General features: G+C 44.7%; 1 protein-coding gene across 1 annotated transcript in view; it reads left to right on the top strand.

Annotated features, from left to right (window-relative positions):
- Window positions 1-2,764: 2,764 nt before the first annotated feature.
- Window positions 2,765-18,371, top strand: part of GNA12 (G protein subunit alpha 12) — a 40,637-nt gene continuing 25,030 nt past the window's right edge. The window contains exons 1-2 of the mRNA XM_002194919.7: window positions 2,765-3,422; window positions 14,753-14,968. Of these exons, the coding sequence (XP_002194955.1) occupies window positions 3,102-3,422; window positions 14,753-14,968 (537 nt within the window). The 5' untranslated portion in view covers window positions 2,765-3,101. The remainder of the gene's footprint in view (window positions 3,423-14,752; window positions 14,969-18,371) is intronic.

Raw genomic sequence — 18,371 nt, 5'->3', positions numbered from 1 at the left:
CTCACCCAGAACGGGGTGGGTGATTTATCACTTTGGGTGATTCTATCACTGCACACCTTTCCTTGCCATTCTTTTAAGATCTTCAGTTTGGTGCCTAAACTCTGGAGTTTTGACTGCATTTGCAGTAGCTCTGCCATTGCTGCAAGGTGCTACTACTGCAGCAGGAGCAATTCCTCCTTGGGGCTTATTTGCTTCTCAGTTTCATGGAGCAAATTGCTCTTTGTGGCAGTGCTGGTGTCCGGTGGCACTCAGAGGAGCAGCAGCCATGTCCCAGGTGTGGCAAACACCAAAGATTTTAATGCAAGGTCCATCAGTGCACCCTCAGCTCGAGTGGCAGCAGCTCCTTCCCCCTGGGGCTCCTGCTGTCACTCCCACCTGCAGCCCACTGCCTCCTGCAGCTGCCAGACACTTTCCAGCTTTCATCTGCAGATGTTCTCAGGGCCACAGCCCCAAAAGTTTATTCCCCAGCCTTTCTCCCAAGAGCTCCCCATCTTTCTGCTCATAATTCAGTTGCTTCGTAGCCAAGGGGGGATGGAAATAATGCTTCCCTCATTAGCCCTTCTTTCTATCCTCCAGTTCTCTGCTCTCTTCCATCTTTTAGTCTTTTCCCTCTCTCTGTGGGTGATTAAAGAAGAAGGAGTAGAAGCAGCTGCACAATCAGCAGAAAGAGAAATAGGAGTTATAGGAAGAAACAGAGATGGGAAAGAGGAAAACAGAGTAGAAATAGGAAAAAAAAAAGGAAAAAAAAAAAAAGAAAACTGAGAAGGTAAAGGAATAGAAAACTGAGGTAATTTATATTGCTTTATTTTATTCTGTATCAATATAAGTAGTTTTAATTTCAGTCTGAGCCCAAAGAAGGGAGATGACCCAGAAATCCTGAAGCATGGAGCTGGACAAGTAATAAGGAAAAGGAGAAAGGGAATTGTCTGAGGCTGAGAACAAACCTGTCTCTCATCAGGAGCACTCTCACCTCCTGCTTAGGCTCAGGACAAAGCCTCTGCAGGGCTGTCAGTGGGGATTGCCGTGTGGCCGTGAGCACAGCACCAGCCCCGGCTGCTGCAGGAGCAAACAGAATTCTGCTTTGTGCTGCTCCGGGAGCAGCTTCCCAGGGATTCCATAGGGAGGGAGGGCTGGACCTTTTCCTTTTGACAATTAGATGGGAGCTGGTGAAAGCTGCTTTCATGGATGAATGCATGGAGAACTAAGGACGTCTGGCAACTGATTTATTTGATTAGTTTATTGTATACCGCAATTTCCCTCTCCCAGATGAAGCAGGTCTGTCACTGGAGTGGGACTTCACAGTTCCTGAACTCTCTGCCAAAAACCCCTCAGCACCTCAGAAGTCTGAAGAGGACCTCAAGTGGGGCACAGACAAAGCCAGAGGGGCAGGGAAATGGAGCTAATCAGAAAAGGCCAGTCTGGGCACTGCACAGCTCCTGATTTCCAGGCAGTTCCACATCTGCTCAGCTGCTGCGAAATTCAGAGAACGGGGCTCGGCCTTGGCTTGTTTGTCTCCATCCCAGCGCTGAGGATGGGTTCTGGTGGGGCAATCATGACATCCAGTGGGAAATTCCTGAACTACAGCAGCTTCTTCTGGGGGAATGAGCCGCTCCTGAGGCTCGAAATCCAGCCGAAGGGTAGCAGCATGGAAGGGAAGCTGTTCAGGAAAGCTTCGAGTTTTGTGCTGGTCTCCTGAAATCTCAAATATCTAAATGTGGTTTGAAATGTCTCTTCTTGCCATGGAGAATACTCTCTCTTTGGGGAAGAGTTGACATCTCACTGGGATTAATCCTCACACAGGATTTTCACCTCCATGAAAGGTTTTCTGTAATTTTTTTGTTTGTTTGTTTTAAATCTGTGACTCCCTGACCTTCTAAGATGTCTCAATGCCTACAAGGAGGCTGGAGAGAAACTTTTGACAGGGTGATGACAGGACAAGGGGGATGGCCTTAAACTTAAGAGAGGTGGATTTAAATTGGATATTAGGAAGAAATTGTTTCCTGTGAGGGTGAGGAGGCCCTGGCACAGGTTGCCCAGAGCAGCTGTGGCTCCTCCAGCCCTGGAAGTGTCCAAGGTCAGATTAGATGAGGCTTGGATCAACCTGGGATAGGAGAAGGTGTCCCTGCCCCTGGCAGGGAGTGAAACAAGATGAGCTTTAAGGTCCTGTCCAACCCAAACCAGCCTGGGACTCTTAGCATGCTTAATATTCTATGAAATCTCAGTCATTCTAGTAGCTTCCCTCAGTTCTCTATACTTGTGTCCCATGTTTGGAACAAGTCTGGGGAGGATAAACAATCTGAAACTTAAACTGGAATAGATGTTCATGTAAATACTTGGAAGCACAGACAGAAGTAATGCAGAAAGGACACGTTACAAACACCGCCCGGCAGCGCCGGCTCCGGCCCCAAGGGCTCCGCCTGACGTCATCCCGGACGCACAGTGACGTCACGCCGTGTCCCGTGTGGGTGTGTGACGTCACGCCGCGGGCGGCGCGCCCGCCTTCTCCTTAAGCCGCTCAGGCACCGCCCCCGGCAGCGAGGCCACGCCCCCTCGCTGCTGATTGGTGCTCGCTCCCCTGTCCCCGCCCCCTCCTGGCACTGCCCGCCCTGCCGTGCCCTGAGCTGCGTCGCCCGCTCGGTCCCGCCCCGCATGCCGGTTCCTCCAATTGGAGAAGGGAACCGCTGAGCGACAGCGCTGCTGCCCAATGAGGGAGGCGCGGGCTCCTCCCCGCGCGGGCGGCGGCGCTCAGGGCAGGGCCGGGGCCGCGTGTCCCCCGCCCCACGGCGGCACCGCCGCGACCCCGCGCCCGGAGCTCCGGGCGGCCCCCGCCGCCCCCGGCCCCGCGCAGCCCCCTCGGAGCGGCCGCGCCCCTCCCCGGGCAGGGCCCGCGGGCCGCGCCCCGCCGCCCGCACCCCTCCCCCGGCCGGCCGCTCCCTCCCTCCGCCGAGCCGGAGCGAGGAATGGGCGGTCCCGGCCCGTAGCCCCCGGCTGCGGCTGCTCCTCCTCCCGCTCGCAGCGTCTCGGCGGCCTCCGCCCGATGCTGGCGGAGCTCGGGGTCTCGGCGGCGGCGTTGTGAGCGCTCCGGCCGGGCCGCCGCCGCCATGTCCGGCGTGGTGCGCACCCTGAGCCGCTGCCTGCTGCCGGCCGAGGCCGCGGGCCGCGCCGGGGAGCAGCCGCGGAGGGACGGCAAGGAGCGGAGCCGCGATGCCGAGCGGGAGGCGCGGCGGCGCAGCCGGGAGATCGACGCGATGCTGGCCCGGGAGCGGCGCGCCGTGCGCCGCCTCGTCAAGATCCTGCTGCTGGGCGCCGGCGAGAGCGGCAAGTCCACCTTCCTCAAGCAGATGCGGATCATCCACGGCCGCGAGTTCGACCAGAAGGCGCTGCTGGAGTTCCGGGCCACCATCTACGAGAACATCCTCAAGGTGAGGGGCTGTGGACGGGCGTGGGAGGCCGGCGCCGGTACATCCCGCAGCGCCGGGAGCCTGGGCCGTGCCCGGAGCCGCTGTCGGCAGAGGATGGGAGAGCTCGGCCGGGAGAGCTCGGCGGGGCTCCCTGCCCCGGGAAGGGCTCTCGGTGCAGGTGTTCGGCAGGGCGGGGACCTTTGTGCTGCGGGAATGTGGGTTCCGGCCTTACCCGGCTGAAGGCTCCCGTGAAAAAGGCTCAGAGGGAGTTTTCCCTGCAAAGGGGATTGGGAAAAGCTTTGTGGAAACGCAGAGGAAAGAGGATATAGGTGTGGCCTGCCTTCTGGAAAAAACATTATGAGAGCATCCTCGAAGTCGGCATTGGAGAAACTTCAAGGTTTGAAGAAATGAGGAGTGCAAAGTGCCCCCAGTCTGTGCAGCTCGAGATGGGGCAAGAACGGGGTCCTCGTACAGATGTTATGGCTGCAAGGGGTTGTTACGTGGTGCATCTTTAGAAATGGGGGAGTGTAGGCCTGCAGAGTGGGGTGTTATCAAACCTAGAGCTAAAATAGAAATAACTGTGGTTTGGTGCCTTTGCAGGAAAGTTTTAGTTCAGTGTGTGTGCAAGCTTTATAGTGCTGGCAGTGTGTTTCTCTATTGACTGGAGACTATAAAAGCTGCTGGAAACTACAGACCAATATTTCCCTAACTAGGGAAATCCAGCCTTGACAAATACTGTTCCTTTCAGAGATACAAGCCTTGATGCCATGTGCAGGTAGAAGTGATCACATTTTAGAAAATACCTGAAGATATGTAGAAAGCTCAGAAGTGTTTCTCTCTTCATCTTCATAATCTTTCCCTAAAAGAAATGCTGCTTTCCTGCCTATATTTTTCTGTAGGACCCTCAGCATTCTTTTGTGGACATGGATTTGTGAGGCTTTGTGAGATTTCATAGAAAGTTAAAGGAAAGGGAACTGTGCAAGTTAAAGATAACGAGTTACTTTTGAGTTTCCAGATTCGTGTTTAAATAGAAGCTTTATGTGCACTTAATAAGTGCACGCATACAATGACTCTTGTTTTTAAGAATGCTGCTATTCCATAAAGGGCTTTCACTTCTGTTAATGAACAGGAAAATTGTTGTCTAATTTTCTTTTCCTTTTTTTTTTTTGTCCATTTTCAGGCTGGAGCCCATTAACTGCAAGAAAGTTGAAATTCAGAAGCTTCTCTCTGATTGTAGTTATGTGAGCAAAGAGAGTGTTATGATTATTTTTAAATCTACATGTCTACAAATATGGAGTGTTATTTTAGCTCTTAATGCTTATTGTGGTCCTGACAGTGATTTATTTTTTTGCTGCTACTAATTTCAAGTAGTAGGAGAAGCTTTTAGGGAAGCAGTTTGCGAAAATGGAAAAATCTGAGACTCCTTCCTCTTTAAGTTGTCTAAGTAGTAGCAGTTATGGTAAAATGATGTAATATTTTATGTATGCAGAAGGTGTAGAGCTTTCAGCAGTAGAACTTGGTGTGCTTTGGAAAGGAAAGCGTCTCCTCCTTGTAGGGGAAGCAGAGTCACACACTTGAAACATTTGTTTGCTGGATGGCTCTGAGTAGATTTGCAGAATTCAAAGTAGAATCCTGGTCCTCAAGACAGCAGTCAGGTGTTCTGATAGTTAACAGCACTTCTTGGATGATGTCAGTTGAACCTGTTGAATTCTTCTGATCCTGAAAATAAAATTTAGATGTAGCTTTAAAGTGGGTTAATATGGTTCAGCAGATTGCTCTTTTGGCCTTGCAGGTGGTGATTTGGGGTTAGGTTAAGGGTTCTCCTTTGGGTATGTCAGACTCTTCCTTCCCTTGCTTCTCCAGATAACACAGGTGGCTCTTGTATACAAAAATACAATTTAAACTCCCTCCATAAGTTTTTAGGGAATGGCTTGGGAATAGTCACTATGGAAAAAGCAGGCAGAAGGAGGAAGAGCAAACAAAGAAAACTAAAGGAGTTTTCTGGTGGGATGGCAGCAGACGTTTTGTTTGTATTTTTGCTCATCAGAGAGAAACCTGATAACACCCTGCTATTCTGCCATAATCATCAGGAAGAAATCAAATACCAGGACAGAAAAATGGCTTTCAAAACAAAGTGATTGTCAGTGCTTTTATTTTAGGGTAACACTCTATTGCATTAAACTTTGTTCTGTGGATAAACATCCAGTGTTTAAAGTAAACTTATTTAGCTTCTTTGAAAGTGTAAATTCTCAAGTGCACGTGATTGCTGCTCTTTCTGTAGCAGAGTGTTTAGACTACAGGTTCTTTTCACTTTTTCAGGAAGTTCAATGATCACTGGCTAAGACTTAATGAAGCCAAGATCTCCATGTGCTTAAGTGGCAATAAAAGATCTCAGATGAATTTTTGGTACTATATGTGGACAATGTGAAGTGGAAATGATCCTATCAAATAGCATTTAAATCTGTGTGACATTGTCAAGTACAGCTGCAGCAACCTTAGCCCATTTTTCCACACAGTCCTCAACACGGTCAGACAATGGTCCTCCTAAGCTTCTGCAACACTGAGATCTGAGTTAGAAATGCAGTGTAAATCTCTGGGATTAAATGGTCAATTTTCATTTTCCAGCCATGACTAAACTCCTCTCTGAAGGAGGAGCATTCCTACTCTTGTAACAGTGCTGGATATTTCTGAAATGCTTATTGCAGTAGTGTTTAGGCAACTGTACAGCTTATGGAGAATGAAGAAACTGCTTCAGAGAACACAATGTGAAACTTCTCTGAAAATAACATTGCTACGTATGAATTGACATTAGTGTCAGCTTCCACTTTATTTTGAGTTTTCGCCTTCTTGCCTTTCTGATATCTTCTTAATGCTGAGTTCTTTGCTTACCCTGTTCTCTCTTGTTCTCATCTCCCATTTTGGGGAAACCCAAGTCAGAAACAAAATGTTGAAGCAAAACAAACCTATAATACAGAATTTACTTTTCCATTTAGTACAGGTGATGGTTCAGGGCCTTGCTAGCTTTTTCTGGCATTTGTGGGATGGTATTCAAATACAGGAGTTTTGCTTTGGTTTAAGGTAAATAGTCATCGGTTAACTCGGGTTTTGCTTGTTAATCGAGGCTAAGTTTCAAAGTAACTTTTTGGAACTTTTTGATGATTGAAGTGAAAAGCAGTAGTGTTAATGTTCTGGTATGAGTACACAGGCTTCAGGACTGCAGCACACCCACCTGGAAAAGGAAAGTGCACAGGACAGGGCTGTCTGGCTGCTGAGGCCTGAATTTTAAGGTGACTCCTGGCTATGCAGAGAAACTTGGAAAACTGTCATGTACCTTAAGTTTCAAATCTAAGCAATGTGTGGTGGTGTTACCAAGTGTTTTGATGCTTTTCAACTGTAGCTACAGGAATTTTCTGATACCTTCCATCCAAAACAGATGGGTTGGCCTTGCTGCTCTATTTGCTTTCTTTGATAAAAGTTAGAGAGCTCAGACACTCAACAGGTCACAACTCTGATGTTCCTTGTCTAAATGTTTTTTTGTTTCAAGTATGTGCATATCACGCTGCTTAAAAAAACCCAGTTTAGTTGCATAAGAAAATAATTACAGCAATCTACAAGCACCAGAGTGGTACTTGCACCAGCTTGTTTAGGAGATTTCAATCTGGAGAGAGAAAAAGTTCAGCTTTTAGAAGCCTGAAGTATAATCTGTTGAACTCTTTTGGTAATGTTAGTTTTCCTGTTGAGAATGGAAATACCAGCTCAAGGTTTCAGTACATCCATGAGTGTTTTCTTATTGTTTGTGGCCTGAAGTGTAATGATTGACTAAGGAATTGAAAAGCCTGGAATTACAGAGGGAAGGACTACACAGGAAATTATGTGTGATCATTTGTAAGTGGGGGAAAAAAACAAGGGAAGATTCTGAACATGTAAAATCTTTGAGGAACACTCCTTTGGGACTTTTGAGTGCAGCTGCAATACACGAGGGGATACCTGAGAGCATTTCTCCTCGATAGCAGGAATATGAGTGGCAGCTAACCAAAATAAGTGGCTTGTGCTGAAGGCAGCTTTAAGAACTTTAGACTTCTGCAATTAATACTAAACCTGGACGGTTCCTGAGACTCTGTGTACCTTGAATGTACTTAAATTGTATTTGTGGTGGCTAAAGTAAGGTGGTTGTACCTCCTGTCTTCAACAAACAAACCAAGAAAACTCTTTTGCAACTTTGAGAGTTGCAGCCGGGTACAGATACAAACTCTGGCATGTGGAAACAGATTATTCCTCAGTTTGTTTGGGAACTACACTTGCAAGTACCAAGTTACTACTTGTAATGTAAGCATATTTCTTCCACTGGCCCACAAACTCAGGTAAACCCCAGTTACTCGTTAAATTGCCTTGACTGCACACTTCCGTGGGTTTGCATGCAAATGAGTTTGGAAACGCATTAGGAGGTGATGATGGTCACACTCCAGCTGTTGCTTCAGAGCTGGGATCCAGCTGTTTGAGTAGTTAGTCTCAGGACAGCCTCAATCTCCTTTCTGCTGGAACAGCTTCTTTTCAGAGGAATGACAAGGAGAGTGGAGGAACTGTGCTTAATTAGAATCTTTAAATTTAATATACAAGTGCTAAAGTTCTGTACTAGAACAGTCTTTTAATTCTGATTATCTTTGCTCTGAGCTTATATTTATTAAGAAAAAATAATATTCACCAGTTTATGTAGAAAAGACAAAAAGCCCTGATGAGTCTTGCTATCTCGTTGTTCATTTCATCAATGGATCTCTTACTAACTTCCAGCTGGTGTATTTTCCATGTCTTAAATGTGAATTCTGTCAACTCTGGTAGTCCCTTTGCATTTGGGGTGTCTCTTGGTTGGGCTGGGAGACAGCAATCTTTCTTCATCATGGCAGATACTGGAAGAGGAGTAATGGTCAGTAGTAAATGATAAATATTCATAGGAGTTCCAAAATGGAGCTCACAATGCTCTTGTGTTGTAGTCATTAGTATTGCAGAACATGACTTAGTCCCTGGAGACTGCAGGCACATACTTTGATGTCTTCCAGACAAAAGTTTAGTCACTGAAGTGACTAAATTTGGGAGCTTACTCCCAACTTATTCACTTGGTTATGTAGTTTTATAATTAACTTGGAAACAGTGTTGGCAAAATAATTAGCAAATTGTCCTGTAAAAGATGTTTACAGGAAAACTTCGGAGCAAGCTCTAGTTTACATTGTCTGAAAAAGTAAGTTCAATGTAAATGCCAACAAGGAAAAAGCTGAAAGGAATTGGAGGCTGCAGAGTTTCCAAATGAATTTCCACCCCTTGCCCTGGATTTTTCAGCCTAGTGAAGGTCGGGAGCTGGTCCCATCCTAGCACTGAAAGCCCTGTCTGAGCACATGTGCTGGGTGCTGAATCCATGGGGGCAGCATGGCAGGGATGCCTTTGGAGCTGCAGGTGCTGCATCTCCTGTATTGAAAGCATGAAGTAACTGTGAGCTGATATTGGTGGGATGGTCTCAGGGCAAGGAGAAAGCTGCTTATACAAGTCTGAAAGCATTAACTGGAACTTTTTGTGAGGTCCTGAACGTCATCTCTGAGGTCATCATCTCTCTACCCTGTGCCCAGTTACAAGTAAAGTTTGCAGTGAGAATTTTCCTTCTGCTGCATTTATCGTCATTTTGCTGGGTTCACTCAAAGACAAGGACTCTTTTCAGAGTTTCCAGACAAGCAGACAACACTGCTGTTCCCACTCCAGAGACTTGGTAGCTAATCCAAATGTTTTTTAATATTTGTGTTCCCGTGGACTAGGTAAACGACACTTCCCCTTTGTTGCCATTTTTTATTTGTGTGCTGGCCTGGAAGGTAGGTCATCTTTGCTGTTTACCCTGCTCTCACCTGGGTGGTACTGGAATCTGTGAGTGATGAAAGGACATACAGAACTGGGGAGCCTTTTCATTGTCTGACTGGGCCAACTGGTGCTGCTCCCACCCCTACCCCTAATATAGCCAGTGGAAATCACTTTTTATATTAATAGACAGGTTTTTGGTGAGGGTTGCTCACTGGATTGTGGGCTCAGGCAAATGACAAACTTATCAAACAGAAGAAGGTGGAACTCCACTGCCAGGAACGATACTCCTTTTGATGGTACCTTATTTTTTGGCTGTTCTGTAATGTGAAACCTTATCCTGAATGACATTGGGTTCTCTACTGCTGCTTGACCATAATGTTCCAAGGACATAGATCAAAGAAAAACTCTGTTAATGCTTTTATGATAGTGTGCTGTAAAAATCTGATTGTCTTGCTGTTTGGAGTAGGTCACCTTCTCTGCAGTGCCCAGAGCGATTTACAAACAGTGCATATGATTATATTTTCTAACATGACAACTTTATTTTTTAAAGTTGTGCATGTGGACCTGTGTTCCTATGGCTGCATCACCTTGTACTGTTCCTCTTGCTCCAAAGAGTATCTGTAGGCTGAGGTGGGAGCAATCCTGCTGGCAGTAGCTCCAATTTAGATTGGTCTCTGTGAGATGAGATCCCCAGACTTCTGCCAGTTCCTTGTCAATAAGAGTGAGGAAGAACACGCAGGAGGAAACACGCTGGAATATCCCTGTCAGCTGGAGTCCCCAGCACTTCTCTCAGGACAGTAAGGTCCATAACTGATATGTAGATGCTGGAGATTTCAGGCATTGCTGTGAGGTTGAGCAGTGTATTAATGGTAAAAGTGTAAAACGTACCTGCTGTAGTATTTCATGTGTAACAGTTACTCTCTGGTCTGTGATCTCACACCCAGTAGTAGTTCCCTAAAATTATCTTGAGAAAATGTGCTGTAGGAAACTCTTCTATTTGTATACAAACTCTGAGCAGGTTTGCAAGTTCTCTCTAGACACTGAATCGTGGTTTTTGATCACTTGACTGCTGGTGTGTGCATGGAAGAACCCGGCCTTGCCTATGAGCAAGGGCTCCCCAAACCTGTTATGCCAATTTTATGTTTGGTGCTTAACTGAGGAGTGTTCACTTGGCCTCTGAGTTGGTCCATCTGGTGAAAGGTGTGAGCTTTTAGGGATAATGAATCCTTCAAGTACTGGAGCATATGAATAATTTAAAAAGTGAGTGTTGTGTTTTATGTAGCAGTGTAACTACAGATGTATGATATGCTTAAATCATTCTGCTCTTTAAATACTGCAAACATCTCTGGCTTCAAGTGACATGAGCTCATGATAACCTTTCTAATAATTCCCACAAATTCAATGAATCATTATTTAAAAATACAAGAGAACCTGAATTTTTTTTTTTCAAAACTAGGATGATTTCAAAAGTAAAGGAGAAAAAATGTATTTGAGCCAGTCCTAGTAATGAGCATTTGTGTAAATACTCATAAAACCTTCCTGCTAGTGAGTAGCAAACGTGCTCCAAACAGCTGTGCTGTGTCAGGCTGAGGAGCTCAGCCTTTGTCTGGGACATGAAAAAACAACCCACTACCAAAATGGGTTAAGAGCACAAGGCAATGTGATCCTTTGGTGTGCTCTTCCAGTTATTGGCAGCCTTTGGTTTCAAAAACTCCCTGAGCCAGGATTTGCATCTGGAATGTAATCGAATAGTCCTCTCTGGACTTTGCTTCCATCTATTCTTCTTCATGGCTTTTGGAGTCCATTTTTGCTTTTGGCCAACATCCTGTGTAAATGCTTTTGGCTGGCTGGGGGTGTGTAGGTTTTCAGTTTGAACTGTTTGATAACTCATATTTGTCTAGCAAGGAGAAGGAGAAAAATAATCTTTGTCTATTCCCTTTCTGCAAGTGGTTTGTAATTTCCTGAGATTTCTTGTGTGTTATGCCTTAGCTCTCTTTTCAAATATATGGATTTCTATACCTAGCATTTTCTTCTGTATAAGATATGGTGCTTCATGAGGTAGATCTCATCACCCTCTTGTTACACATTTTTCTTCTTCTACCCTGATTCCATTCAGGTCTTGTGCATGCCAGGGGTTTATGCAGTGACTTGAATGTATGAAAAATTATTAAGAAATGAATGGAACAGATAATTTCCTGGTTTTTTCCTCCCTAGTTGATGCTTCCATTATGCCGCTGGTTTTCTATTTTCTAATGCCTGACACTATTCTTATCTGTGAATTTTAATTCTTTCCATCTATGCTTATTCTGGGTCCTGCTTTAACTGCAGCACAAAAGCTTTAAATCACTTGAAGTGTTCATAAGTTTATTTCCCATCTAAACTTGTTGCTTCTTTTTTTTTCTGTAGTCCAAATTTCAAAACAGAATGGTAATTGATGGTGTTCAGCCTCGTGAATGAAAATGTGAATTGGCATTTTCTATAGTCGCAGAAAATCAGAAAAACTGTCAGGAAAAGGGTAGGAAAAGTGCCTTGCTTGTATTTCCAGTAAGAGGAAACCTTTGCTATGGTGACTTGCTCTGCAGATTAATGAGGCAGGGATTATCAAATGCTCAGTGAGGTTGCAAAATACAGTGTTACCAGTAAGTCTGAGTCTGAGAGGAGTGCATAGGATCTAAATTTAGTGAGTTCTCTGTTTCTCCTCATCTTTCTGACATCTGTTTGTAGCATTTATGGAACTGTTTTGTGGAGATGGAGAAATGTTAAGTTTAGATTCACTTTACTGGGGATTTTGCTGAGTCACACTTTTAACTGTGAAGAGTTGGGCAGAAGAAACATTGACTGTTTTGCTTGTTATGTGAAGCTTTTATTCCTGATGTGTTTTAGAGACACATGTTGAAGCAGACGTGTTCTAAAAATTTTGAGAGGTGCTGTGGGTGTGTACAGGATAGCATTCCTGCTATCTCCAGCCTGTGTTTTTATTTTCTTCATGCAGTGTGTGTCTGTTTGTCAGTGCTGATGCTGGTGTCCTACTACTGAATTACTTTGTCCCAGACTGGGCTCTACATGTGACTTGGTGGCAACATCTCTGTCTCTGGAACAGTCAGAGCAATGCTGATGCCACGTGCTCCCCATGGGTGACCTTACACTGGTTAATCCACTCCCACAGGGTCTGTGGGACCTAAGTTTAGTTCCTTTTTTTTCTCAGGGAGGGTCAAGCCTGCGTTTCCAACAAGCAGCAACCAGCAGATAAGTGACTATTCTGGGACTGGAGCAGTCTGCACACCCTTGATTGAAACTGTTCTGTGGTTTTCTCCACACAAATAATGAAACTTTCCCTAACAACAAACAGCCTCTTGAGAACCTCTGTGTCTCCAGCAGGAGCAGGGAAAGTCAGAAGAATGCTGTGGGGAAATGCACTTGGACAGAGGTGCCAGTGCTCTTTTATCCAGGCAGGAGCTGTGCAGACCTGCAGCCGTTCCTCTGGGATGCTGTGCAGTGGCTGTGAGTGGAGAAGGGGTAAAGCAGCCCCAGAGCTGGAGATCCTGCAGGGCCCAGGCAGGAGAAGGGTCAGAGCTGCGTGGGCTGGGAGCTCTGCAAGGCCCAGGGCAGCGAGGGAAGGAAGGAGGTGACCCACGGGGGATGGCAGAGCTGGGGAGATGGTGATCACTGCCCCACACACAGCGCTGGTTAACCACTTCATACACAGCAGTTCTCACTGAGCAGAGACAAACCTGGCATGAAACACTTAGAAATAACTGTGTCCTGCTGGTCTGTCACCACAATCCTCTGGAAAAATCTCCCAGGTTCTTCACTGGGCATGGCGGGGAGCTGACCCTGCCTCCCCGTTGCAGCCAAGGTGGAAGTGTGTGCAAGGGATGGTTTGCAAAAGTGTGTGAAGCTGTGAGGTGTCATGGAGGCATCTGCAGTTCAGAGACAGAGCCTTATAAGTGTGTTTTTCATGCTTCTGTTTGCTAGTGCCCTTCAAGTAACCATTGAAAGGCTTCTGTTAATAAAGGGATAAACTTTGCAACTAGGAATGAGAGTTGGCTTTTGGGCTGTATGACAGTTGCTAAATAGTTATGTCTGGAATTTAAAGCATCAGTTGGTAATTATATTTGATTTTAGTCTTTTCGTGGTATTGTGGAGATATAATCTCTACTTTGAGAAGAAGTAAGAATCAGTAGAGAATCATAAATATTTACATTTTTGGGAAGCTACTCTTCAGGAGCACTGCTGGATAGTGACAGCCACAACACTTTGCTTTGAGCTGCTATTCTGTGACACTCCACTAAGTTGCTTCTCACTTCCCTCTCTAATCTTGGTTGCTGTTGAGAAGTTACTGTTGTTGTTGTGTGGTGCTGCTAAAGGACTGGAGAGCAGAAAGGTTCAAGTGTCAATAAGACATACATGTGGTTTTGATAGCTTAAAGTTTGCAAAGAAAGAGATCAGTTCAGTAATGTGGAGGCTCTTGTGAATAGCTGTGGAAACAGAACCTCTCTTTTGGAGATTTTTAATTTTATTTATTTTGTATTTTTTAGTATATATTTTCGTATAGAACCAAAGATCAACATAATGAGGAAATTAATCTGGTATAACCTAGAGTTTTTACTTGTGAATTCGATGGTACTTGAGTTATTGAGTCACCATTAGCAGATCTGTCCATTACTAAAATGGGGCTCACTATTGAGAAAAAAATATTGGCCATTGGAAGCTATTTACTGCAGGTGAAATTAGAGTCAAGACTTAAGTATCACATTTCTTTAACCTCATGTGTTTGGTTTGTTGCCATGAATATGAACTTAGGTTTCCATAAAAACTGAAAAATGTGAAAAGAACCAGCTCTCAGTAATCCTGAGTTTAATTTGAGAACTAGATTGCTTTACTTCTTTTCCAGTATTAGAGTAGCAAAGCCTACCTGTCACACCTTGCTTAGTAAATGTGTGGCAAGTTCAAAAAGTAAGCTGATTCTCAGGGAAAACTGGGTCTGCTTTCCTGAGCCTGGCAGCTTGGAATCTATGCAGTGTCTTCAGTCCTGTCATGCTCTTCTCATCTCCCAAATGCTTGAGAAAGCTAGGATGTCCTTTTTGGTGTCAGAAACCCAAATGCAAAGAACAAGATGGAAGCATGTAGTTTCAGGAATGGTGTTACTTTTAAAACTACAGCTATGATGATGACACATTAGTTCCTAGGCACTTTTCTTAATTGCCAGACACTTTTCATACTCTCACTGATGTTTACTTTCATTATCTGTTGGTAGCACTGCTTGTTGCCATTAGCTGTTGCTGCTAATACTTTTTCCACCTGGGGAAATATTTTGTGGCTAAATTGCTTACAGAAGCAGGCTCTATCTTACTTGTGTTGGAGATGTTGCAATAAACAATGGTTTTGATTCTCTCCGGAGTTCAGTCTCACCAGAACAGTGTCTAAAAAATAATCTTCAAGTACCTTCAAGTCCTCGTTCTTTTGCACTTTAATCTTTATTCACTGACTTTCTTCTGTGCATCATTCTTTAGGGCTGCAGGGTTCTGGTTGACGCACGGGACAAGCTGGGGATCCCTTGGCAGTACACGGAGAATGAGAAGCATGGGATGTTCCTGATGGCCTTTGAGAACAAGGCTGGGATGCCCATCGAGCCTGCCACCTTCCAGCTCTACGTGCCCGCCCTGGGCGCGCTCTGGAGGGATTCGGGAATCAAGGAAGCCTTCAGCCGCCGGAGCGAGTACCAGCTGGTGAGTACACCCATCTCCTCGGGGGGAGGAGAAAAGTGCTGCAGTATAAATCTCTTCAGCTCAAACACAGCTTGCTACGTGCAAGATGGAGCCACCCTGTTAGCTGTTTGTAGGAGTGCTGTAAATCTGAGCACTTCAGCAGCAGAAACAAGTGGTAATTGGAGCCAAACTTGAAAAACTACATGGCAGTAAGAGGGAGTGGAAAAGTGCACATGACTGGATAAACTGGAAGAGCAAGAGGAACCAAAAAAGGCAGGAATTGGTTGAACTAAAAATATTTTAGCAGCTCAGTAGGTCTGTTCATAGTAGGTCACTGATGAAGGCACACTTAATTTGTAACTTTCCAGTCCTGCCAGCTTGCACTATATTGATACTGGCAAACTCTTCCTGCATGCAACTCTTTTGAAGTGAATGCAACACCCATTCAGGCTGCTGCTCCCTGACTGTTTCTTTTCATCCTGACGTCTGCAGCTGAAACTTGGATAAGCAACTGAAAGATGGCAGTGAGCATAAAAATGTGCTCCCTTCCCTGCTTTCCTGTTGTTAGGTCTTCATGCTCTTGTGCCAAAATAGCTGCACTTCTGGTATGGGATATGTTTCTGACAGCTGTTCATAATCCACTCCTTTTTCTTCATATGTACAAGATGGAGAGAATTTTTTTTCCTTCTCGTTTTCTTCCCTGTTCTGTGGAGCAAGGTGCTGATCGAGACCTGGTACCACAATTGCTATGTTATCATTGCTTAATTAGAGGAGTTAAAGGATAGAAACAGGGCTTTGTGTAGTCTCCTTTAGATACTTTTACAAAGGAAGTCGATACAGGTGAAGGAGAGCTAGAGAAATTGGATAGTGAAATTCTGATTGTTCCCTCATTCTGCTTCTCTGTGTGGGTTCTCTGGTGTCTGGTACTGTAGTTAAACTCATGCTGCAGCCCTTAGGTATTCATCTGTCTCCACTAATAAGATGCCTGCTTGAGTCATGTTGTTGCATATCTTTGAAATCTGTCTCTGAAGTATCATGAGACTGCCAAATAGGTAAAGAATAAATGAAATGGTGAAGCAAAGCTGTCACAGGATGATTGGATAAACCTCACTTCCTTAGGCTAAAAATGAAACAATTTCCATGTTACAGCACTGGGGGTGGGGGGAAGGATGTGCAGGGGGAGAGAGGATGGATTAATTGTTCTATTATTCCTAGCATCTGTAGACACAGACTTTGCTGTTCTAAGCAGTGTTCAAATGTGGAATAAAAAGATGGCTCGTGCCACAGGGAACTTGAATTTGCCATGAAATAACTGCTAAGAGAATCCAGTATGGTAAGCAATAGTTGCATCAGCAGCCTGCTAAGATTGTTTGTTTCCCTGGGATTTTGTTTGTAGAGGGAGATTCAGATGGAGATCATGTGGGAGGTTCATTCCTGCACTGGTTAGCAATAAAGTAGTATAAAACTGGGGGGGGGGGGGAAAGTCCCATTTGTTGAATAAATAGCATTCCAAAAGTAGTAGGCCTACCTCTGCATTCCCTGGCTTAGAGGATTAAACAGGAAATACCAAAAAAATAAAAAAGCCCCACGGAAACAAAGCAGAGAGGGATGCAAGTGATAATTTGATATGCTGTCATCTTCAGCATCGTGCTGCAGTTCCCCTGTACATCCTTTTGGATGCCATTGGTGAGGTTACTGGGACACCTGGAACTGCTGCAGGCACCAGGGCTGTTACTCTGTCAGTACAGCAGCCACGTGTGCCACAAAAACTCTGTAACTCCATCCCAGACCTGTGGCACTGACAATAAGAAAATCTGGGTGCTGTTATTTTGTTGTGCAGGCTACATCACCATCAGGGGATCAGAAAGTCCTTCACTTGTAACTAAAAAAAAGCACTTGGCTGCATAAAAGGTTTTTAAATGCTGCTTCTGAATTAAACAAATTATTAACACCTTAATACTTTGAATAAGTTTCCATATCTTGCTTCTTAGTTCAGCAGAAGTCTGATTCCCTCAGTATATGGGAATAAGCAACTGTACAATTCCTTTAAAAAATTTAAAACTACATCATGTTTTAAAGAAAGAGGTGGTTTAAGGAGATGCCTAATTTGTGATTGCATATGATATGTATAAACCCATACCTTCATTTAGTTTAAACCCTTGCTGGATATAGACTTGTGTAAATAAATAAAAGCCAGATATAGTGGACTCTGAGAAAATAAATCTTTTCTGAACTGATTTTAACTCAGGCTAAAGAAAACCTCTGCATCAGCACTCTCTTTCTTCCCTAATATAAGCGAGCTATTAAATGGAATATGCTTGGTTTAAACTGAATTTATTATCTTTAAAATAGTTCTTAAATCATCACCAAACTTTTGCAGTTTTACAGTACTGTGATCTTTCTGAATGTGCCTTGACACTGTTTGAAGAAACAACCCCACTCAGCACTGGCATTTTCTTCACCCTTGTCTTGCAGTCAACTGAATACCAGCTTTTTTTCTTAAATCATTGTTGTTATTTTGGCTTCAGAGCTGTAGGATTATTGGTCTGCTCATGAATGCTCTGTTTCTTCAGGAAGCTGTGGGACTGTTAAAAACTAAAACATGTTGGTTGGTTGACTGGAGCTGAAAATTGCAGTGTGCAGGTGCCTTCCTATGGTCTGCAGTGCCCAGCTCAGTGACTGACTCAGCAGTAACAAACTTGTTGAAAGAAAACAGCTCTGACCATAACCCTGTGCAATCTAAAAGCTGCTTCTCTGGCACTGCAGAAGCTGCCTCTGGGCGTTTGAGTGTTTTCTGCTTCATACTCAGTGCCTCCAAGTGCTGGTTGTAAATCCCTGTCTGGGTCTTCAAGCGTTTCAGAAGTGAGTGGGTGGATTCTACAATAGCAGGCTGCTTTTTTTTTTTTTTTTTTTTTTTTTTTTTTTTTTTTTTCTGCTTTTGTCTTCCCAGCCTGTCTTAAAGCAGACGAACCAATTTTGCTTTCTTTTTACAAACATCAGCCTCTCTCTTTTCCCCTACCCCAGCCAGTCCCCACCAACCCAAGTTCCTCTGTTCCTTGTATGGGAGCCAAGTAGTTTGGGGACAAAAGCTCCATTGTATGTTTGCTTCCATTGTCACGTCTGTCCTCGTTTTTTAACTACTGTAATAGGAATTCCTTTGTAATCAGAATGGGATTCTTCTCCCTTCTCCCCTGCCCTCATTATCCCCACCCCATTTTCTGTCTGTGTGTTAGAAAGGAATAAATACATTGGTTATGAGTCTCCAGATATCCTGGGATATTTGTTCCTTGGAGAGTGCCCGTGGTAGTTTGGGCAAGGGGCTGCAAATCCCCCAGTATCAGCAGGGGGGAGACAAATCCCACTGGGAATGTTCCTGGAGAGCAGGCAGTGGGATTTCCTGCAGGATTTGGCTGCAGGGGTGGGA

This window comes from Taeniopygia guttata, chromosome 14, assembly GCF_048771995.1.
Source record: "Taeniopygia guttata chromosome 14, bTaeGut7.mat, whole genome shotgun sequence".
In the NCBI taxonomy this organism is placed as follows: domain Eukaryota; kingdom Metazoa; phylum Chordata; class Aves; order Passeriformes; family Estrildidae; genus Taeniopygia; species Taeniopygia guttata.
This window is presented reverse-complemented; position numbering and strand designations above follow the sequence as displayed.